At 45.9% G+C, this 24,315-nt stretch overlaps 1 protein-coding gene across 2 annotated transcripts in view; it reads right to left on the bottom strand.

Annotated features, from left to right (window-relative positions):
* The window catches only part of SLC25A33 (solute carrier family 25 member 33), a 33,887-nt gene extending 13,651 nt beyond the window's left edge, over nt 1–20,236 (bottom strand). Inside the window, exons 1-2 of one of the 2 annotated variants that reach the window (XM_027060496.2) lie at nt 19,946–20,236; nt 6,014–6,193 (exon numbers count right to left, since the gene is read on the bottom strand). In XM_027060496.2, the coding sequence (XP_026916297.1) occupies nt 6,014–6,193; nt 19,946–20,001 (236 nt within the window). In that variant the 5' untranslated portion in view covers nt 20,002–20,236. Of the gene's footprint in view, nt 1–6,009; nt 6,194–19,945 lie in introns of those variants that run through there. The other variant, XM_053206780.1, reaches the window with a different exon arrangement.
* Nucleotides 20,237–24,315: the final 4,079 nt, after the last annotated feature.

Genomic DNA, 24,315 nt, shown 5'->3' with positions numbered 1-24,315 from the left:
GTGACTTTAAGAGAATACCTTTGTCCTGAGGCGTTAAGGGTAAAGGGGCATGATGAGTGTATCCCAGGTTCCAGTGGTTCAGAAAAATACGTAGACGGAGCAAAAATAAAAAAAGCAAGTGTGGCAAATGTTACAAATTGGTGACTTGAGGTATAACCAAGTTATTTGTACCGTTTCTGTAACTCTTCTATAAGTCTGAAATTCTTTCAAAGTAAATAGTTCTTTAAAAAAAAAAAAAAGGTATAGGTCATAGGTTATAAAAATACCAAATTCTTGACGATAGCTCATAAATTCACAGACGCAAGGGTTGGGGTAAAGCTGGGTTTCTGTAAAGCTAATCCACCAAATGAAGCTCATGCCCTCCGAGCAACCTTTCACACTGGCTGAGAGATAACTGGCTCTTAATCGAGACGTGGCAATTTAGTGTTTTCAACTGTAAATACTTTTCCTCTTTCTCACGACAGCCCTGTGCTTTTAGTTTACTATTTTTTTTTTTTTTTTTTTTACTAAGCGCAGCAACTTTTCACCCAGAGAAATCAGGACCGTGCTTTTAAAAAGCCAAGCTGTCTGAACAAAAACTTCTCTCAAGCAACACCTTGAAGTGACCTACAATTCAGAATACAGTATGTAAAAGATTTCAAATGGTCAGTATGTTCAAACAGTTTGAAAGTTTGGACTCGGTCTGTGGCCCCCGTTAATGTGCCCTGGGCAGCCAGGCCCGGGAGTCAGTCAAACACAATTAAGGGCGTCTCTGGCTCCAGGAAGCTGGAAGCCCTCATCTATAATGCAGCAGGGAACGTGTGTCCTCAAGTGACTCAGGCCTTTTAAGAACTGCAGAAAAACTGTCTCCATAGTGACGCATATTAACAGTGGGCAAAAAGTCAAATCTGTTACATAATTCAAACTTCTAACCTCTCGGGATGTTTACAAAATTTTTCTGGAACAATCAAGTTTCTACTATAAATGGCACACTTCAAGCTTCATAATAAAGCATGTTGGGATCCAGACTAACTTTCCCACAGTCATATAAACTTTCACGTAGAAAAGAGATACAAAAGGAAATTAGGGTCTTGTTTGGAACATTTCCTTGTCTTCACTAGTTTTAAATCACAGCACGCATACTACGGACTAATCCAGAACAAAGATCTCATCAGAACAGGTACCTAAGTTTTTACAAGATAGAGACTAGCTCGCTAATAAATTACTTTACAGATTAAAAAAGGTACCTGAAAAAATAAAAATAAGGTAATGACGGCGTAGTTTACAGAATAGGAGCTCTGACTGAAAAGAAAAAAAAAAGATTAACTCACAAGATTGTTTTAAAAGCAGACCTCAGAGATAAAACGGATATATTAATACTCCCTTTAGCAAATCTAATAGAGCCTAAATATGCTAGCATCTTGCCTTTTTAAAGTAACTATGAAAAACGTGAAGGTTACTGGTGCTCAACGGAGGATTCTTTCTTTCCTTACACGAGACACACGCAAACACGGACTTGCAGCTTGAAAAATAAACTCCCCGTAAACAAAGTCTGTTGGCTGTTAAGTCTTCTAAAGTGGCACCGCCTGAGAGATAAGACTAGAGAGAAGGTGCTGAGTTTTAAATGAATAACCATTTTATTCGTTTGGGTTTCCGGTAGCAGTGCTTCTAAAACTGCGAACCTTGCCGGGCTTTGTGGTCTAGAGAAAAGGCCGGACACCTGTCACTCAGCAGGTCAAAAGCCTGTCTGCGGACCATCATCGCTGACCTTAGCTCAGCCGCGTCAACGGAGGAAGGAGGAAGCTACCTAATGATCTAGGTGCAGGAGGAGGGGGAGCTTCGACCAGGGTGGAGGCGGAGAGAGGCGGAGAGTGGCAGAGAGCAAAGTCGTCAGGGTCTCCTGGGCCACCCTGAAAGACCTCTCAGGCCGGCGCTCTCTCTCCACGCCAGTGCTGAGCAACAGACTGCTTTCGGAACGTGCAACAGGGAAAGACACACACTTCCCCCGAAGAGCAAGTATGCTTTCTTCAGACGAGAATTATGTAATACGATAGATATTTCCCTTTTTGCCTTGGCCACCAGAAAACCCAGTCGTAAATCATGTTAAAAAAGCACAGGAGGTACCTATTGTGACAGCAGTCGGTATTCTTTTTTTTTTAATTTTTAATGTTTTTTTTTTTTTGAGAGACAGACAGACACAGCATGAGCAAGGGAGGCGCAGAGAGAGAGGAAGACACAGAATCCGAAACAGGCTCCAGGCTCCGAGCTGTCAGCACAGAGCCCGACGCAGGGCTGGAACTCACAAACTGTCAGATAGTGACCTGAGCCAAAGTCGGACGCCTAACCGACTGAGCCACCCAGGCACCCCAGCAGTCAGTATTCTTTACAAGGCAGGGCACGTGTGTGTGTGTGTGTGTGTGTGTGTGTGTCTGTTGAGCACTTTATACTGCGTATCTGCCCAAGAGGCCAAAATTCATTCATTCGATTTGTACTAAAAGCTTAAGCTTACTGCGTGACAGGCAGCATTCTAGGTGAGTGGGGACACCTCAGGGACCAAAACAAATCAAAGTTCCCTTCTGGTGGGGGTAGAGAGAGAAAATAAACAATATAAATATGTAAACCACACTGCTGGATGGGGGTGAGCGCTGTAGATAAAAATAGAGCAGGAAGAAGGGATGGGGCGTGAGGGGAAGGCTGTTTTAAATAGCATGGTCACGGCAAGGCCTTCCCACAAAGGTGACGCGAGCCAGCCATGCAGATGACGTCCAGTATAAAGGCCCTTCCCGGAAAATGTTCCAATGTTCCCAGTTGAAAAGACTGCGAAGGAACAGCAAGGAGGCCAGCGTGGCGGGGTGCGGGCGGGGCGACGTCAGAGGTGAAGTAGGAGAAGTCATGGGAGGGGTGGCACCTGTGCGGAGCCTCGTGAGGGGGTGAGGGGCGACTACAACTTTGGCTTTTCCTCGGAGGGAGAGGACAGCCCCTGGAGAGATCTGAGCCAAAGACCTCCCGACTGCTCTGCGGAGCACACACTGAAGACTGGGGTAGGGGCGGGGGTGGGGGAGACCACTAACACCGATGAGATATGGCGGCTTCCATCAGGACAGTGGCGGAGCGAGTGGCGCAAAGGGGTCAGAGCCTGCACGCACTCTGAAGGCGGAGTTGGGAGGTTTTCCCGTGAGACCGCGAGAACAATCTCAGGATGACTCTGGGCTTCAGATCCGCACAGAGGGAAGGATGGCGTTGCCTTTGATGGACACAGACAAGACTCTGGGAGCAGCGGGTTTGGGGAAGTTCAGTGGTGCACAGGTTCCACTCTGGACGCCCGCTAAACACCCGAGCAAACAGGCAGGGGGACTAACGTGCGAGGCTCGGAGGAGAGACACGGTCAGCTTACAGATGGCACTTAAAGCCGCAAGACTCAATGTGATCCACTCCCGGAAGGAGGGGCTGCCGCTAGGGCAGGGGCCACCAGAGGAGCCCCGGGGCCCTCCAACATCAAGAGGTCATCGGGAGACTCAGAGGCGGAGCAGAGGCAGCGGCCGGCAAGGCGGGACTGTGGTCCCGGGGGACTCTGGCTGGAACTCGGCCATCTCCACGCGGCAGCGGCGTAGGGTCAGGGGGCCTGCCGTTGTCTACTCTTAGCTGCTTCCAGTCGTTCTCAGAAACAGGTGAATGTACACGGAACGACACTGAGCAAGTTGATTTGCCTTTCGTCATAAAACAGGGGTAACACCACGCCAGGGTGCTAACCTCAGGGTTCTTGTGAAAAATCGATGAGATAATACCACATAAGCGTAGTCATTTTTTAACTTGAGAGCTAATAAATATCAGTTGAGAATCTTAAAACTATATATACACCAAGTTGAGGGCATAAGGCTTAACGAAACAGCTCTTGGGTGAAAAATGCCACTTTACAAATACTTTTCTGACAAAATATCACTATGACAAAAATTTTACTTAATACTTCCATTACTCCTATTTTGACGTGAATATAGAATAAGCGGTTTTAGAAAGTATTCACGTGTCGAGGCGCCTGGGTGGCTCAGTCGGTTAAGCGTCCGACTTCGGCTCAGGTCATGATCTCACGGTTTGGGAGTTCGAGCCCCGCGTCTGGCTCTGTGTTGACAGCTCAGAGCCAGGAGCCTGCTTCACATTCTGTGTCTCCCTCTCTCTCTGCCCCTTCCCTGCTCATGCTGCGTCTGTCTCAAAAATAAACAAACACTAAAAAAAAAAAAATAGTATTCACGTGTCAGTGACGGCTCTTTTCTGTGTAGCTGAGGCTGCACAAACTGATGGCTGCTTTGGGTCCACAGTGGAAACAAATTGTCTTGTGTGTAGTGTGATGTGGGCACTGTTCCTGTATTTTACAAGATGGACAGGCTTTTTTCCCTTTGATTTACATTTTAATACATAATTGTGCCCGTTTTGGGGGGGGAGGACATACATATAGAGAGACAGGCAGACAGAGACAGAGCAGAGATTTACAAGAGATGGAGAGACAGATACCCGAGATATAGAACAGACACCCTAGAAACTTCAACTAGAGAAATATCCTCATGCCACATGCGTGGCCCTGCTGATACCCACAACTTCTGGGTAACAGTTCCCAGTTACTGTAAGTATATAAATCTACTTGTCATGAGTTATTTGGCAAGCACCTAAGAGGAAGTTCTTTTTGGATGTCAGTAAAGTTGGCAAATTACCTGTCTGTCTCATTATGTCCAAAGCACTTTGTGTTCCTCAGAAGAAAGGTGTCATTTGAGACACTGCCACCGCCCAAACATATAAGAAGGCAAACCAGGATGGGGATGTTTTCACAGCCATGGATTTAAGGATGCGGACTTGTCTCTCTCTCTACTGATCTCGAAGTGCTACCTCCATGTCTCTGTGTTTCTCTTTCCCGGGCCTACCTCCAGGCAGGCTTTCTGCCTTTCACGTCTCCACTCCTGTCCTGGGTGTTTATCTGAACTAGCTGATCCTCCTGGAGTCTTGGGGACCAGCCTCCTTTTTCTCTAGCTGATTCTCTCACTTGGGTCCTTGCCCTCAGCGGCTGGTTTTGCTGTCCAGTTTTGCTCAATAAACTCAGAGGCTCCTTCATACACATGTCTGGCATGGACATCTGGGTGACTCATCAGTAGACTTTACAAACAAAATGTCCCTAAAAATAAATGAACCACTTTCCAATTCATTCCACCTTATCTGAAATGTGACTGAATTCTGTCCAAAGTGCTAAGTGATGGGGTTATTAAGACAGAACATTTCCATTTTATGGCATCTTTTTCTGATGTTTCCCCAGTAAACATCTACAGTGATAAGCAGCGTTGTCTTCCTTGAACACACCCTTTCCCAGTGATGTCTCAGAGGTCTGACAACCACGTTTAGCTCAATTCAACGGCACCTCTTTTCAAGTACACAGCCCCCCACTAAAACGCCGGCATTGCCAGGTGCCCTTCTGAATTTCTGCTTCTGCCTTAAGCATAGAGACTAATAAGCCAAATTCAGCCTATGAATGTTTAGCCACTTTGTAATCAAATAAGACATACTTAATGCAGTAAAAATAATACACCACGAAGGCAGCCTCAGTATTAAACAAACACGGGAAAAAACAATTTCACCAAACAGGTGTTGCAACTTTTCTGTAAAAGTAAATGATCTCCAAACAAAAAGTAAAAAAACCTCAAACATTTTGTTTCTGTGTTATTTTCTTTTAAAATAGTCACAACACTTCTCTGGTGCAGCTTTAACATTTTTAACTTCACTCTGCCACCGCAGATCTTGCTGGCCCTCAAAAGATCTGGGGCAAGAGCAACTCTGATGCAACACTTTCAACATGGATTTTTGGTTTGCTCTCTTAGGTTTACTCTGACCATCGCCGGATGATCACAGGCAGCCCCACTGCCAGGGGAGGTCAGAGCTCAAAGGTTCTGGTACAGGAACCAGATTCTTCAGTTTGGACAGAGACTGCAAGCGGACCGTCTCATCTGACGGGCCCGATGAGAGCGGGGGCAGGGGTCCAGAAGGGGAGCGAACTTACTTCAGAACCTGGAAGAGCCCAGGCGTCACCGATGCTGGTCTCACCATTCCAGCCCCACTAATGGTCCCCAGATGAACCTGAGGATAATAGACTGTCCGAAGAGCTAATCTGGAAGACTGCAACCGTGTCTTAATGACTTCCAGCGGACAAGTGAAAATAGCACCAACCGTGCCCCCACACCTGTCAGAGAAGAAATCACAATCACATCAGAAATGCTATACCATTCCTTGTACAAAGAAAATGTAAAATTTAATGTTCCCCTATTAAGAAAAAAGGCACCGAGGTTTATTTCATAATTAGAACATGCTGGGAGGGCAAAAAGAATTTGTTGAAATCCCAGCAGCTAAAGAGAGAACCACGGTTAACACATTAGCGCATCCTTTAGGGTTTTCATTACTGACTTTTTAATCCCCATGCCGCCCCCCCTCCCCCCCACTTACCTGGGTGCTGTCTCTCTGTGTCACATCCACACCTACATCATCACTTGTAATGACAACGTACTATCACTCTGTGCCAACATTTTAGCCTGTTACTGTTAGTCTTTTCCAACTTCACTGCCATGCTTCAATGAATATTCTAGAAAATGCAGCTTTTCACAGTCAGGTATTATTCAGGTAATGCTACTATTTTGAAAAATCAACGTTTACCACAACACAGACTTCTAATAAAATAGGATTGATTTGGGGGTGCCTGGGTGGCTCAGTCAGCTAAGTGTCTGACTCTCAGTTGATCTCACAGTTCAGGAGCTCAGTCCTGCATTGGGTTCTGTGCTGACAGCGTGAAGCCTGCTTGGGATTCTTTCTCTCTCCTCTCTGCCCCTCCCCTGCTCATGCTCTCTCTCTCAAAATAAATAAACTAAAAAAATGAAAAGAAATAGGATTGATTTGAGGGCACCTGGGTGGCTCAGTCGGTTAAGTGTCCAACTCTTGATTTTGGTTCAGGTCATGATCCCAGGGAGCTTTAGCTAAAGTTCCTTTTTTTTTTTTTTTTTTAAGGTTTATTTTTGACTGAGACAGAGAGAGAGAGAGAGAGAGAGAGAGAGAGAGAGAGAGAGAGAGAGACACGGAACAAAGCAGGGGAGGGGCAGAGAGAGATAGAGAGGGAGACACAAAATCTGAAGCAGGCTCCAGGCTCTGAGCTGTCAGCACAGAGCCTGACGCGGGGCTCAAACTCATGAACCGTGAGATCATGACCAGAGCCAAAGTCGTACGCTTAACCGACTGAGCCACCCAGGCACCCCATAAAGCTCCTCTTAATGATGAAGTCCTCACGTGTCCCTCAGTCTCCCTCAATCAGGGCTCTCCTAATCACCCTTTACCATTTGTTCAAATCAAAATATTACCACAATTAAGAATTTAAGTATTTTTCTTCAAAACAACTCACCTGGTTTATCCTAAAATACCCACTTTCACTTTTCTTAATAATATCCATGAAATTAGGCAACAATCAGCAAAACTAAAAGGCAACTGACGGAATGGGAGAAGATATTTGCAAACGACATATCAGATAAAGGGTTAGTATCCAAAAATCTATAAAGAACTTATCAAACTCAACACCCAAAAACCAAATAATTCAGTGAAGAAATGGGCAAAAGACATGAATAGACACTTCTCCAAGGAAGACATCCAGATGGCCAACCAACACATGAAAAAATGCTCAACATCACTCATCATCAGGGAAATACAAATCAGAACCCCAATGAGACACCACCTACACCTGTCAGAATGCTAACATTAACAACTCAAGCAACAACAGATGCTGGCGAGGATGCGGAGAGAGAGATCTCTTTTGACTGTTGGTGGGAATGCAAACTGGCACAGCTGCTCTGGAAAACAGTATGGAGGTTCCTTAAAAAAACTAAAAATCTAACTACCCTTCGACCCAGCAATTGCACTACTAGGCATTTATCCACGGGATACAGGTGTGCTGTTTCGAAGGGACACATGCATGTTTATAGCAGCACCATCAACAATAGCCAAAGTATGGAAAGAGCCCAAATGTCCATTGATGGATGAATGGATAAAGGAGATGGGGTATAGATACACAATGGAGTATTACTTGGCAATCAGAAAGAATGACATCTTGCCATTTGCAACTATGTGGATGGAACTGGAGGCTATTATGCTAAGTGACATTAGTCAGTCAGAGAAAGACAAGTGTCATATGACTCCACTCATATGAGGACTTTAAGACACAAAACATGAACATAAGGGAAGGGAAACAAAAATAATATAAAAACAGGGAGGGGGGCAAAACAGAAGAGACTCTTAAATATGAAGAACAAACACAGGGTTACAGGAGGGGGTGTGGGAGGGGGGATGGGCTAAATGGGGAAGGGACATTAAGGAATCTACTCCTGAAATCATTGCTGCACTATATGCTAACTAATTTGGATGTAAATAAAAAAAAAAATCCATGAAATTGCACGTTTGACGTGCTAGTTACAATTAACAACGTGACATATCATCTAAAACCATCCTACCACCACAAATAAATGTTTTATTCTTTGGAAAACACTGATGATCAAGATCCGTGTCTGAATCATCTTTGTATCCCTGGCATCAGGACTCACAAGTTCACAAACAGTATTTGCTAAGCAAAGGAATTATTAAATCGAGATTTCAAGGAGAATGTCTTTCAAGGGATCTAAATGTTTGAAAACAGCACATACTCTCTACCTTCTGTCACAGGCTCCCTTAGCCCAGGAGCTCCGCGTGGGGAGGGACTGTGTATTTACATGTTCTTGCACTTCAAGGACAGCACCTGGCAGACAGGTGGCTCAATAAAAATGATAAGGACCAGCACCTGTGATTGGGAAACAGTAACAACAGGAAAGGACAGGCGCTGGCAGACACAGAATTACTTAAGTTAGCTTCTCTACCCCACCAGAAAGAAGTGTTGGAAATCTGGAAGTGAATCCAGCACCCGGCACAGACCCTGAAGTAGTAAAACCCCATACAGTAGTAGTAGTAATAATAACAATAGTATTATTATTATTACTATTTTGAAAGAGAGAGAAGGCGAGAGCATATACATGGGGAAGGGGGCAGAGAGAGAGAGAATCTTAAGCAGGATCCACATCCAGTGAGGGATTTGATCTCATAACCGTGAGGATCATGACCTGAGCCACAATTTTGGCTTAAGAGTCACACTTAAGAGTCGCACTTAGCCACCCAGGTGCCCCTTCACGGGCAGTATTTTAAAATCAAGAGCCCGAAGTTTGATAGAGCAAGTGAAATATAGATAACTAAGAGCTGGAAGCTAACTAGCTTCCAGTGATTATTTATCACTTTAAATAATAGCATTATTGCCAATGACTGATTACGGTAGGCATTCAATCCTCCAACAAGCCTATGAGGTAGGAGTTATTATTTACCCCAATTTACCATGAGGAGTATGAATGGTAGAAAAAGAAAACAATATATACAGACTGGGGGGTGGGGGCTGTGGGAGGGTGGAGAGGAAAACAGTAATTTTTGGTTATTTAGGCAAACCTGCTTTAAAAACATGATAATAACACACCGTAAATGAAGCTGTTCATGCAGCAGTGTTTTCTGAACTGTGGGCCAAAGCCCACCAACCACAGATGCAATTTAGGGGATCACAATCGGCATGGGAAGGGAGAAAGGCAGGAAGGAGTTGAAGTATCAAACCACTATCATTTGACCCTCATGGACTTTGCAGGTGGCATTAGCCTTACTTTTTAGATGGGGAACATGGGTCTCAAGGAGGTTACACATTTTCTCAAAGTCACAAAGTGACTACGTGTCTCAACGGAGACCCAAATCCAGACCCTCTCCCTCCAAAGTCAGCGCTCCCCTCACTATACTCTTCGGGAGTATGACAGAAAGATGGTTTTGTTGGCTCATTTAGGCTATTTACTTTCACACTCAAAATGGGAAACGGCTGATTAGACAGCTAGGCCTTTAAAACTCTGTGTTCTTTTGCATCAAGAAAAAATTGTGAGCCTAACTGAATACTGGCCTGTATAAGTTGCTCTAAGCACTGGAATATACCCAAAGAAAATGGGTCACCACTAAAGAAAGTGGTGGTGGTGAGGTGTTAAAAAAAGAGATAAAAATTAACTTTCTAACTCAGGTATATTCACACAAAATAAATAACCCTGACTTATGAGGAAAATGACCACGTGCTTAAAAGGTGTAACATTTGGAAATACTGGAAAACTTACACACTGCAGAGTAAGATAAAGAAATATCTGCAATCTATTCATGTTCAATAACACCACTCCACACCACGGGGAAAAAACAGAACTTCTGGGTAGTCTGTCATAAGAAAGTCAGTAAACTGAAACACAGGTCAACCGCCTTTGCGTTACGTTCCTTCGTCTGGCCAACCATCAACCAAATCCACGCCACCGATCAAAGGAGGACCCCCTGGAAGGTGCGCTCACCCAACAAAGCCAAGTGCCCCACTGAGAGCAGGGCGGTGACCTCTTTGAGGGCAACAGACCACACTCAATGCCAGTCACTTTTTGTGTTACACACTGTGCCTATGGCAAGAGGGGCAGGGGTGTGAAAAGGCCCTGGCCTTCTAGACCACTCACCAGGCGCCTCTTCTACTAGACAGAGGGGATGCCGCCTCAGGCTGTTACAGGAAAAGACTAAAGGGAAAAACACTGCCAACTGTAAACAATGGTAAGAAGTCACTACTCTGGGTGAGCCCCTCCCTGCCTACTAGGAAAAAAAACCCTCAAATGAAAGAAATGACCATCTATTTTAAGACTTTTTTTTTTTAAGTTTATTTATTTTGAGAGAGAGAGAGAGAGCGCGCGAGCATGAGCAAGGGAGAGGGAGACAGAGAAGGAGAGAGACAGAATCTCTCGGTGCAGAGCCTGACATGGGATGGGGCTCAGTCTCACAAACTGTGAGCTCATGATCGGAGCTGAAACCAAGAGTCAGACGATGCTTAACTGACTGAACCACCCAGGTGGCCCTAAAGTCATTTTTTTTTAAGTCACTAGAAAACATTTTAAGTTACTAAGCTGTGATGGATACATAGCCGCTAAAATACTCAATTTTAACTAGAAGGAAAGAAGTTCCGATACTGAACTGAAATTCCCAAAGAAGATTCTTCCTGAAATTCAGAACATTTCATAGCAGAATATTTTAAAATACTTTCAGCTCAACTTTTTTTTTTTTCCTTCATGAACCAGCAAGTATAAGACCTTCATCTGTCTGAGAATATGAATAGAAATGTGGACTTCTCTGAACTGGCTTTCCAACTTTTTCTAAAAATATTTAATCACGTTGGGTCCAAAGCACTTATGATTACAACAAATTAATTACATTAAATGTAGGAAAAAGTTCCTACATCAATTCTCAATTCTATGATACAAAGACGACCTGTAATATTAGCTTGGCTCCTAACCGTGGTCACCTCAGCTCGGATAAAGCCCTGTCCACCGTGACTCTGTATTTATTTTTTTTAATGCTTATTTATTTATTGTGAGAGAGAGAGAGAGAACACGAGTTGGGTAGGGGTAGGGAGATAGGGAGAGAGAGAATGCCAAGCAGGCTCCACACTCATCAGCACGGAGCCCGACGTGGGGCTGGATCCCACAACTGTGAGATCATGACCCAAGTCGAGACCAAGAGCCAGACACTCAACTGACTGAGCCACCCAGGCACCCCGTACAGTATTTTTTAAACTGGGCTCTTCCTGAGTCTCGGTTCAGAAAAAGACATTAACTCTGTCCACCAGCCCTCCCCCATCTCTGCTCTTCGGGTGCGCTGAACTGGATTCCCCCCTTTCTTATCTATGACACCGTGAGCAGATTCCATGATTTTTCCAGTAACTTTCAGACCTTCAAATTCAGTCCTAAAACTTCAATCCCAAATCTGATCCAAAACGTCCCTCCAGCACCGCCAGCCAGAAGTGTGGCTTGATGGGACTCGGTCCGCTTTTTCTTCCCTTCCTTCCAGGGTGTTCTGGGCACGAGGACAGAGAGGAGCGCAGCGGTCTTCCGCAATTGGTTGGTCTTGCTGCGGGTCCACCTGGCTGTGTGTTGTGTTAATGGCCTCGGCAAATGTTACGATTCCAGATTCCAGCATAGATGCTGTGCAAGCCTGCTTGGAATGGTGTTCAATCTCCACCGCAAGCCCCAACACCGGGAATCCTCCTACTGGTCCGACCAGCAATTCGTCCCCCGATTTCCTTTCAGCTTTACCTGCAGGCAGCACTAGGCGCCTTTCCTTCCTCTGCTCCCCATGCTCCGTGACGCCAAGCCAATGGGCCCACCAGAGTATTCTCCCATGCCAGTCAGGGGGCAGCAAAACTGGCACTTGGTGGGAAGACACCCCCATGTCCGCCCTAAGCACACCACACCGGTCCCTTCTCATCCATCTGGCATGGCTAATGCAGCAGCCTCCCACCTGCAGGGGGCACTGGCCATAGCGCAAGGTACCAGTCAGTCCTTTATGCTTCTAGTCCCCTCTAACTATAGCCCAGATCAGTAGGGACCGGGACAGGGTATGGGACGGGACAGCAAAACCCTCTCTCAACACTCCACATGGCTGACAACTATAACCTGTCTGCTCCGTATATACAGTGTGGGGTGAAGTGGTCAGCGGCAGTCAGGCAGATTCTGCCCCCTTTTTCTAAGTTTTAGGATAGACTCTTCTGGGTTCAGCTGTGGGGCGAAGGCAGCGGACGCACGGACAACAGGAAAAGTCACACCCATGGTGACAGTGCTGGCATCACATCGTCAGGAAAGCAAGTCTGACTGGATACCAATATTTAAGACCACTCGTCTCCAAAGCGGGGGATACGCTCTAAGTGTGCACAGTGGAATACAGGAAAATAATTACAGGAAAAATAAAATAAAATTCCAGTTTATTTCTAGTCTCCACCATTTACTTCCTATTTTGTGTATATGCTTTATAATATGTATGAAATCCACAGAATATAAACATATGCAGATATGCGCAAACATTTTAATCATAGGGCTGTGCGATCAAGATTTGCAGAACACTACTCTAGGCCAGTGGTTCCCAACTGTGGCAATGATGCCCCCACCCGAGTGACACCCAACTGGGTCTAGAGACATTTTTAGCTGTTGCTCTTGGGGGAGGGGGTACTGGGCATCTGGTGGGGAGAGACCAGGGATGCTGCCACACATCCTGCACGGGGCGCACAGGAAACCGACAGTAACACCCTGCCCCTCCCCAAACGATGATCTGGCCAAGGTTGAGAAACGCTGTTCTGTATCAACAAACTGGACATTATATTTGAAGGCAGTAGAACCAATGTGGAGGGCACTGCTGTTTGCCTCGCCGGCCTCCACTCCCCTCTTCCTCTGTCTTCATAAGACGCCTAATTTCTTAAGTCATGCAGTTTGGACCACATCGAACCCATTTCTGGTTTTAGCCCTGACTCAATCAACGTAACACCATCTATGTTGCCATGTCATCTGTTCAGAGTTGGGCACATGATTCGGCCCAAAATAAACGGCATAATCCCCTGGGAGCAGTAACTGGTTTAGAGATGGGTGCATTAGAGTCAGCCCAATCAGATTAAGCTCAAGACTTTTCAATGGTGGAGAAACACTAGGAACTTCTGGAAGCCATTCTGTGTTCATGATCTCCAATCTTGGAATCATGCGGCTATTTCTGGAACACAGGAATCACTGAGGGGTCCTGTAGTGATGATGTCGAGCCGTTTAAATAAGCCCTCCCCGAAGCCTGTTCTCTAAAATTTAGGTGTATGTGCCAATAATCAAGCCAGTTGGAAGTGAATTTGTATTACTTACAAATGAAAGCCTCCTAAATGAGCCTAGTCAATAAGAAAAAATTTACACCCTCACTAATTCAAGAAACCACTTATAGAATTTTAGTATTATCAATAATCTTCCAAAAAGCAGTTAGGACTTGTGTTTCTAGGAGGCTATGTTTCTTCCAACAGTTATGAGGAAACTCCCTGGATAGGATTTTGATTTTGCTCCTAAGGTAATACTGCTCTAACTACTGATGCCCAAGTTCAGAGATAACTCTCTGTGGGATATTCCACTCAGTGAAACTACCATGGAAAGGGTTTGAACAGGGTAGCAGAAAGGCCATGAGCGGCGAGCGGTTAAATTATGTCTTGAAGCGGTCATGAGAGAGAGCTGCTCTCTAGAATCTATTTGCCCAATTTTCTAAAAAATCTATTACCTGGATTTTTCTGTGTCTTTTCCCCCTCTTACTAATTATTCTTATATGCACCACCCCCCCTCATTCCTTCAGCCCAGAACTGAAGTCTTGTGTTTATCACATAAACATGTATTTAACCTTTTACCTTTTCATTTTACCCACATAAGCCGTACCTGATTATTTTCCCGCTATGGACTAGGTTTCTCTCTTCCAGTTTATGCAGAACAAAGCTAGACTATCACTATTACAACATTCACACTAGATTTTTTTCTATCTTTATTAGACCAGCGACACAAAAACGTTTAATTATGCAAATTTTTACCTTTTAAACTCTGAGTATCAAGTAACAAGGACACCTTTCAAAAGCTAGATGTTTTCAACAAGAACCAGTTTTCTACATACACAGTCACTCATCCTAGACACTAAAGCCGAGATCAATATGCTCTTTATTATAATTGCTACCCAACTGAGAGTAAACTGTTTTCCAGATTCACAGCTTCTACATAATAGCTACAACGTGGATTCCACCAACAAATGGTACCCGCCAGACAACCTGTGATCCCAATCTATGGAGTTTTCAGTAATTCCCCTTTTCATTGGCTACCTCCATAGTCACGACTTGAAAACACTAGTACCTGTTTATATATAATATTCTGGAATGTCTTATTTGAATACCTGGCATAAGGCTTAGAAGATTTCAGTTAATGCAAATTCTGTATTTACTCAAAGCAAAATGCATCGTTTTTATGCAGCTAATTATCTTTTAGATGCTATTTCCTATATTCTGTATCATTTAGAAAGAACATTTAAATAGCACCCTACTTTCTTTTTTTATTTTTGAGAGAGAGAGAGAGAGAGCGTGAGCATGCGAGCGAGTGCAGGTGGGGGAGGGACAGAGAGAGAGGGAGACACAGAATCTGAAGCAGGCTCCAGGCTGTCAGCACAGAGAGCCCGCCGCAGGGCTCGAACTCAGGAACCTCGAGATCATGACCTTGCAGTTGGACACTCAACCGACTGAGCCACTTAGGCGCCGGTAAATAGCGCCCTACCGAATGAATAAAAAACTCTTCAGTATTTTCTAAACCTGAGGAGAATCATTTTTAGCAAATCCACAAATCCAAAATAATGTTACTGTATGCCAATTAGAGTTCCAGCAAATCTTAATAGAGAACCATGTTCCCAATTCATAAATAATGAAAGCACTACTTTTATTTGGGACAATTTAACAGAGCACATAAATCTAAACCCCAGATAAGCCACACACTACCTTTTATTCAGTTAGTCAATCATTAAATAAGTATCGATTAGGCATCTGTAACAAGTGTGATACTGTACTTGAAGTGTACCGGTGATGAAAGGTGATGAAAACTGACACGGTTGCTATTCCCATGAAGGCTACTTCCAGCGGGAATCCTTCATACAAACACCGCACGGCCTTTAAAACCGTCTGTCACAGGGGTGCCTGGGCGGCTCAGTAGGTTGAGCGTCCGTCCGTCCAACTCTTGATTTTGGCTCAGGCCCTGATCCCGGGGTCTCGGGATTGAGCCCTGTGCTGGGATCGGCACTGAGCACGGAGCCTGCTTGGGATTCTCTCTCTCCCTCTCCTCCCCCGACTCTGCCCCTCTACCCCGCTCTCACGCACTCTCTAAAATAAAATTAAAAATTAAAAAAAATGTCTGTCACATATGTAAGATACACTGAAGAAGCAAAAGCCAACGTATATTCTCGATATACGTAAGTCTTATATAAAATATTATGTGCACACTGTGACGTGTCTTTTACCAAAATTTCTTTCAGCACGGCAGGCCCCCTGTCAAACACAACACGCGCCTCACTCCCAAGGTGACCATTAGCTGATACAGATTACATTCCTAGGCACAAGCAAAGTACAAGTACACCAGGTGACAGATGTCCATAATGCAGGGGAGGGGGGGCGATACTCAATCTTGGACACATCTTGGATTACCTATTTTAAAACCTTAAAGACATACTATAGTCCCACTAAGATACATGTTAAAGGCTATGGTGAGTATATTTGATGACAAAGGAAAAAACACATGCCACCAAAATAGGGCTAAAGCAGATAATCCAGGTCATCTGCCTCTAACTCCCGGGACAGCTTAGCCCGGCTCTTCCAGGTGCTGAGCACGTCTACTAAGTCGTCGCCTGGCTGTCACTGCTTCTTCAGCAGCCGAAGGGTGTCACTAACATTATATGGACTGCCAGAACCCCCGAGACATCTGAGAAGGAAAGTTTAAAGGATTTTTCTTTTATTTTTTTTAATGCTTATTTATTTTTGAGAGAGAGAGAGAGACAGAGAGAGAGAGAGAAGGGGGGGAGGGGCGGAGAGAGAGGGAGACAGGATCTGAAGCAGGCTCCAGGCTCTGAGCTGTCAGCACAGAGCCTGACGCGCGGGACTTGAACTCACCTGAGATCATGACCTGAGCGGAAGTCAGACACTTAACTGACTAATCCACCCAGGCACCCCATTAAAGGATTTTTCTTTTTTTTTTTTTTTTTGGGACAGAGAGAGACAGAGCATGAACGGGGGAGGGGCAGAGAGAGAGAGAGAGACACAGAATCGGAAACAGGCTCCAAGCTCTGAGCCATCAGCCCAGAGCCTGACACGGGGCTCGAACTCACGGACCGCGAGATCGTGACCTGGCTGAAGTCGGACGCTTAACCGACTGCACCACCCAGGCGCCCCAAAGGATTTTTCTTAATAGATATAACGTCTGGACCCAGAAGGGCCACTCCAAAGGATTTCGGTGTTTCTCTTCCTGAGAATGCTTAAACAGTAGAAAAGGAACCACAGGTTTTGTTATGTAGTAACAAAATCTGTTTAAATATGCTTTTTATTTTGATAACAATACAACCCAGATTTGGGGACGAGAGGGAAGAAAACAGAAAACTTCAGTATCCCTAAAGATACTAAAAATCAACATCCAACGAATGACGTTACCCATGCAGAAGTAACACATCGTAAGAGCTGGTTACGAATCAATGTGCTGGTAGGTGTCAAAACCTTAAAGATGGGTTTTGCCTCAGTGATTGTACCTTTAATGGTTTATCCTAAGAAACCAATCAGAGACCTACACATACAGGTACACGTAAGGATGTCCAGTTATTTGTTTGTAAAAAATTAGAAATAAGATTAAAAAGAAATTGTGTCATCAGAATAAGTTAGGGAGCCCTGTCATAAAATTACTTTAACATCCTCACTGAACTCCAGTCACTGGGCTTGGAAATTGTGTTCACCTTTTTCATGGCAACCACTGAACAGTAGAGTGACTACAGGTATACTCAGAAAATTCACTCCCGTGCTGTCATTAAAACTCAATATATTACTAAGAAGAAAGCAATTTAAAGAATACGAGCCTATTTTAAAATTAGCTATGAAATTACATTTGGTACACATATACATGCAGAGAACCTTTTCCAAAGAGCTTATTTTTAGGTGTTGGTTTGTGGGTGGTTTTTCCTTCAGTTCTCTTCTTTAAGGGTAACACTGTGTTAAAAAGAGGACTATTACAGATTAATGTAGGAGTATTTTTTGCCTTTGCAAAGAACCCAAGAAACTGTCTTTAAAAACAAAGTTAAAGAAACTTAAAGGACTAGGAGTTGTTTGGGACGCAGCTTTTATTTCCCAGGCTCTAATGTTAATTTTCAACTTAGTCATAAGCCTCTTATACCTGATACACATAGTTATTCGATGTCATTAATTACTGAGAAGTTAAACTTGCTTGGTATTGGTTCCCAGTGGCTATTCACTAAATGGGAGGAATGTGACAAGTTTACAAACAAAGGGCTCTGACTTCCTTACAAAGATAATGAATCTTAGAGTTCTGGAAAGATGCCGGCTTCACAACAGTGGAAACTACTAGTTAGAGCAAAACAGGGAGTCTGCCTCTGGGCCAGGTGGCCCCACTGGGTTTACTGATTTTAACTATATGATATACTAGTGTTCTTTCATAAAAGGAAAGGGAAGTAACATACCTATCTTAGGCTAGTGGGAATGTATCAAAATCCAATTCGTTACTGCCAAAACAGCCCTTCGAAGATTCATTCTGTCTTGAGTATCTACAAGAAATCCGGAGCTGCTGTAGAAGATGGAACTGAAACCTGTTAACCACGATGGCTTCAGGCACCCCCCGAATAAACGCTACATTTTAATCAGTCTGCGTGAGTTGTGCCGCTGGTGCAAGGGAAGAGGCTGGAGCTCCAGTAAGAGAATCAGCAGCCAGAGGGCACTGTGAAGGGCAGGTAGGGAAATTCATCAAGACAGGGCGACAGATCTTGCAGTAAGCCTCACAGGAGCTGCTCCAGACCAGGTAACTCTCCTGGTCTGGGATACAAAGAATTTTTTTAAAAAACCACCTCACTAAAAACAGGAAATCAAAATTACGGAGTAAGAAATCATTTTTAAAAATTACCCTTCTTGGCTTGAGAAATGACTTTTGCACGGCCAACCTGTGTAAACTCCCCAGAATGAAAATTAATACACTAGATTAATTTAGGAATACACCCCCATACCCGTTACTCTCAGGAAACACTGGGGGATGATGTGACCGGATGGAGAAGGAAGGACAGGTTAGAGATGAATGAGAAATTCTTCCTATCTATGAAGAACCAAAACTTTTTGGCTGGAGAAACAAAGTGGGTGATCACCTACATAAGAACAAAGAGTTCAGGAACATTTTCATCCCTTACTTTTGGGCAGGTTAAGTTCTCCACCGTTACTGGTTTGTAATAAGGAGCACACTTCAGGCCAAGCTGCAACTAAAATACTCAAGTCAAGATGATAATCCACAATAAACTCTATTTTATGCAGACTGTCCCACACTTAAAAAATTGCTGTGCCAGGCCTCTTATTTGAGGTCCTCAAATAAGACCAAATACCTGGAAGACTGCAAAAAGACCCAAAGCCACCAGCTGTATTAAAAGGAAAAAAAAAAATTACTAATACTCAAAAATATTTTCACTACGATTTTCCGAAGAATCGAAAGATCAGCTCCCTTCCTAACCCCCCTACCACCCAACCTCCCTAAAACTGCGTTGCCACCGCTGAAAAATACAAAGTGCATGACGATCAAAAAAAGGCAGCTCTCAAAACAGGGCACATCTTACGGTGGACGCGTCCACCGGCAGGTGAGAAGCATTTCAACACACCGCCCCGACCTCATCCTCCCACCCCCACCCCAAGGCCCCCAGAGGCCCTCCCGCGGGTTGCGGGCCAGCATCGCGGCTCGCCAGCGCTACTTTCCAGGCCCCTGCTGATGCCCAACACCTGCAGCCCTCTAGGCTGGCTGAACTCGCCGCGGTGCGACCCCAAGGACCCCCCGGGCCCACCCCAGCACCCGCAAGACTGCCCAGGCCCTTGGGAAACAGGCCCTGGAGCACAATCCGGGCAGAAGGACAGCGAGTGCAGCACAGCCAGGGCGGCCGGCCGGGAGGATGTGGGGCGGACCGAGCCACAGTGGCCAGGCAGGACCGCCCCCGAGTGACACTCGTCACGCCAGCCTCTGATTGTTTAAGAGGAGAAAAAGCCAGACTCGCCGAGGCGGGGGAGAAAGGGCGTGGGAGCGCGGCGGGCTCGGGGTGAAACCACCCCCGGGGGATGCGGCCCGAGGTGGGGGAAGGCCCGCGCCCCCAGGGCCTCCCCACCGCCGGGACTTCCTCCTCTGGGAGCCGGCGTTCCGGCCCGGCGAGGGCGGGTAACCGGGGGGCAGGGGGCGCCCCAGGGCGTGGGGAGGGGGGGGACGCAGGGTCTGGACGGGACGCTCACCCGCCGGCGAAGAGGTGAAGCAGCGTGTTCTCCTTCTGCTGCGTGCCCGTCGCCATGGCCGCGCCGGCTCCACGGCCCGCCGCCTCCGGGTGCCCGGGGAGCGAGGCCGCTCGAGGGATGCGCGAGGTGGCCCGCTCCGCTCTTCCCGCGGCCCTCAGGCGGCTGCCGGCGCCGCCTCCATGCGCGCGCGGCCGGACAACCCGCTCCCTCGCTCAGCGCCCTCCGCGGCGTGGCCGCCGGCGCCTCACCGGCCTCTGCGGCGCGAGCCCAGCACCAGCCGGAGCCCGGCGCGCGGCCGTCACGTGGCGGGGGCCGGGCCGTGACGTCACGCGGCGGCGCGAGCCCGGGGCGGCACGCGGCGGGGGTGTGGGCCCGGATCCCGCGCGCCCATTGGCCGGCATGTGGGCGTGGGCGGGGCGACGGCGCAGCCTGGGCGGGCGTCTGCTCCGAGCGAAAGGCTGGGCGGGGCCGGTCTGGGCCAAGGCACCGGGAGTGAGAACCGGCCGACGCCGCTCGGTCCGCGCTCTGCTGCAGGCAGAGCCGCCTTGGCAAAGCCTAGGGGGACCCAGGGCCGGGACTCTTCCTTGTTTTTTTTTTTTTTTTTAGTGTATTTTTAGTTTAGTTTTTGTGATACGATGGGCAAAAAGGTGTATAAATTACATATTGCATCCCGCAGCTCTGTATTCAACGTCCAGCTTAGGGAAAACACATAAAACAGCCTAACTTATTTTTGATTTTTCTGTAATTAGCATTATGTCCTGCAAAAACGCTTTTGGCCTATCCTTTCTGATCATCTGCCACCCAGGCTTCTGAGCTCCAAGCTTCTATATTCAAGCTGCTTCTCTACTTGTCCTTGGGTCACTGTCAAACTCAGCTGGCATCTTCCCTCCAAGTCTGATAGGCAGGCCTTCCCTGGTCGCCCTGCAGCACCCTCTATCACATGATTCCACTTCATTTGCTCACATAGGCCCCTGCAGTTATTTTGCTGATTTATTCCTCTAAGCTGACCGTCTACCCCTGGAGTGTAAGCTTCAGGAGAGCAGGGATCTTGTTTCTTATTTCTGGTTGTTCCTGACAAGGTACCTGCCGCCAGTAATGACTCAAGAAGCTAATGAATACTTGTGCCAAACTGAACTCATCTTTCCATTCTGCCCCTTCCCCAAACCTGCCCTGCCTCTTGTATTTCCCGTCCTGGTGGTGACACCAGCATCTGCACAGCCACTAACACCAGAAACTTTCCTGTTACCTTGGACTCCCCACTCTCTGTTTCTCTCAGCAGCCCCTCACTCACCTGGCATTTCTGTCTCCTGAAATTCTCCCAAAGCCATCTCCTTCTCTGTGTTCCTTCCATTACTATTGTTGAAAGTTTTCATGCCTCTCACCTACTCTGCAGTAAAAAAATCTGCCCCTTTACCCAGTCTGTCATTCCCCACTTCCATCCCCCTCCGGAGCACTACGTACAGAATATACCATGTTTTCAATCTCCAGAGTTGCTAAAAGCAGTACCTTGACCTAACCAAGCTGCTAGATGTCCAGTGTGTAAACACAAAGAGAGCTTAAGCAGAAGGGAAATTGTGTGCAAACACAGGAGCTGGGTATTTGATTGCTGGGACTCTTTAAAAACAGCTTTTAGGAGCAGTCATCCAAAACGCAAATGCAGTGAATACTCCATATTAAAACCATTACTCTCAGGCTTAGAAAGAGGGAAAGCCATACGAGTGCTCCATGATATGAGGAAAAAGAGGAAAGGAAGGAAATAAGGCAAACAGGAAGAAAAAAAAAATCAAGTTTCTTCGTGTTTCCTGGATCTCCCAGATCCCTTGCTTTAGCTGCTTGTGAAGTCAGCGTTGGTCTTAGCTGAAGATGATTTATGGGATGTGAGTACAAGGAAGGAGAAAGTAATACAACCCTGTTAACCAGGAAGGAACCTCTCTCATCTAGGCAGGATTCTAACCTGAGGGGATGCCATCCTTGAGACATAGCCCTCCACATTGGCTGCTCTCACGGAAGTGTCTGAGGCTGGGACCCAGGCTTCTAACACCAGGGCTGGGTGCCAGCCTCTATTTATTTATTTATCTTGGTGGCGACTCCACGCTCAACGCAGGGCTTGATCTCATGGCTCTGAGATCAAGAGTCACATGCTCTATCAACTGAACCAGTGGGGTGCCCCCAGCCTCTGGCTTTTTTTTTTTTTAAGTTTGTTTATGTATTTTGAGAGAAAGAGAGAGAGAGAGAGAGAGAGAGAGAGAGAGAGGGAGAGAGAATGTGCACGTGCAAGTGGGGAGGGAGCAGAGAGAGAGGATCCGAAGCAGGCTCCACACTGTCCGCGCAGAGCCCAATGCAGGGCTCAAACCCATGAACTGGGAGATCACAACCAGAGCAGAAGTTGGATGCTTAAAAGACTGAGCCACCCAGGTGCCCCCAGGCTCTTGCTTTCTTTTGCTCAGCTAGCCTAGGCTGTGCTGGACGCATGCACAGCCCTCCCCGCCTCCTTGTTAATAGTAACTCTGCCTTCATGTTAGAGTTTTTCCAAGGTCTTTCATGTATATTATCTTGTTGGATATTCACCATGTTTGGCAGCCCTGTTGTTTTCGTTTCCTTTTTATGGATAAGCAAGACAAATTTGCTCAAGGTCACACAGCTAGTGAGTGGCTGATGCAATGATCTTTCATGCCTCTGTGCCTTAGAACATGCTGTTGCCTAGGATGCCCCCTTCCTCTGCTGGCCCGATACCTTCTGGACCTCATTTGAGACCAGCTCAAAAATCAGCTTTTCTGTGAGGCCACTGCTGTTCGCGTGGGGGCATTGAGTGCTTCCCTCTCCTGTTACCTGGTACTCAGCAAAGGGATCATGGCTGTGGCTACCAGGTCATGTTGCTGTGCATTCTTGCAGTGCGGGGCACCAATGTTCCCTCCCTGCCTGGCATACGGGTTGGTGGGAGTGAAGGCTGGGACAATATTTTCAGAAGGAAGTCTGGACGTTTTGCCAAAATGTTGAAATGTGCACATCCTTTGACTGCCACGTGGAGGAAGAGATTTCATTCATTCATTTATTCAACACCTATTTATTGAGCATTTACTCTGTTTAAGGTAGTGTTCTAGGCTCGGGGTACATCAGGGGTTAAAATGGGTAAAAATGCTTGTCAAAACAGGAGCGCTCAGATCCAGCGACACATGAAAAGGATTATGCATCAAAGCAAGTGAGAGATGTCCCCAGGATGAAAGGTTGGTTAACATTTGGAGGTCGATCAATATAGCATAGGAACAGAATAAAAGAGAAAAACCAGGTGATTGTGGCAGTAGATGCAGAAAAAGCATTTGACAAAACTGAATACCCATTCCTGGAAAAAGCTCTTGGCAAACTGGGAATATGAAGGAGTTCCTCTCCCTGAATAAGGGTGTCTACAACAAATCTACAGCTAACTTCATACTGATAGTAAGATTGCTTGCCTGCCTCCCTAAGATCAGCAACAAGACCATCTATGCTTACCACTTTTCAGTGTGGCACTAGAGGTCCCAGTCAACGCAATAAGGCAAGAAAAATAAATACAAGATATAAAGATCAGAAAAGAAGAAGTAAAATCGTCTTTAGTCACAGAGGATATAACAGTTTACTACGGAGTCCTAATGAATCTGTATAACAAGAACTAAAACTAGTTAGTGAATTCAGTAAGATCACAAGACACAAGGTTAATTATACAAGAAAGAAATAATTTTTGCTAGCTACAAGCAATTTGAATATGAAAAAAATTTATTTTAGTGTTTATTTATTTTTAAAGGAGAGAGACAAAAAGCATGAGCGGGGGGAGGGGCAGAGAGAGAGGGAGATGCAGAATCAGAAGCAGGCTCCAGGCTCCGAGCTGGCAGCACAGAGTCTCGGATGCGGGTCTCGAACTCATGAGCTGTGAGATCACAACCTGAGCCAAAGTCGGATGCTTAACTGACTGAGCCACCCAGGCGCCCCCCCAAAAATTCTATTTACAACAGCATCTGAACAACAGCAACCATAACAAAGAAGTCAGACATAAAGGAATGCATGATTCCATTTATATGAAAATCTAGAAAAGGCAAAACCAACGTATAGTGACAGAGAGCAGATCAGTAGATGCCTAGGGCTGGGGCTAGGAAGGGGGTTGACTGCAAAGAGGCCAGAAGACATTCTTAGGGTGATGAAAATGTTCTCAAGCCTGATCGAGGTATACATACTTGTCAAACTTCAGTAAAATGGTTGCATCTTGCTGTACGTAAATTATATCTCAATAACATCGATTGGAAAAGAAAAAAGCCAAGCAGACTACATGTATAAGCATACGTCCAACAAATCAAGTTTAGGGATGAGGAAGGGCACAGACAGATGGTTCTACAGGGAGA

This window comes from Acinonyx jubatus, chromosome C1, assembly GCF_027475565.1.
Source record: "Acinonyx jubatus isolate Ajub_Pintada_27869175 chromosome C1, VMU_Ajub_asm_v1.0, whole genome shotgun sequence".
NCBI lineage: Eukaryota > Metazoa > Chordata > Mammalia > Carnivora > Felidae > Acinonyx > Acinonyx jubatus.
This window is presented reverse-complemented; position numbering and strand designations above follow the sequence as displayed.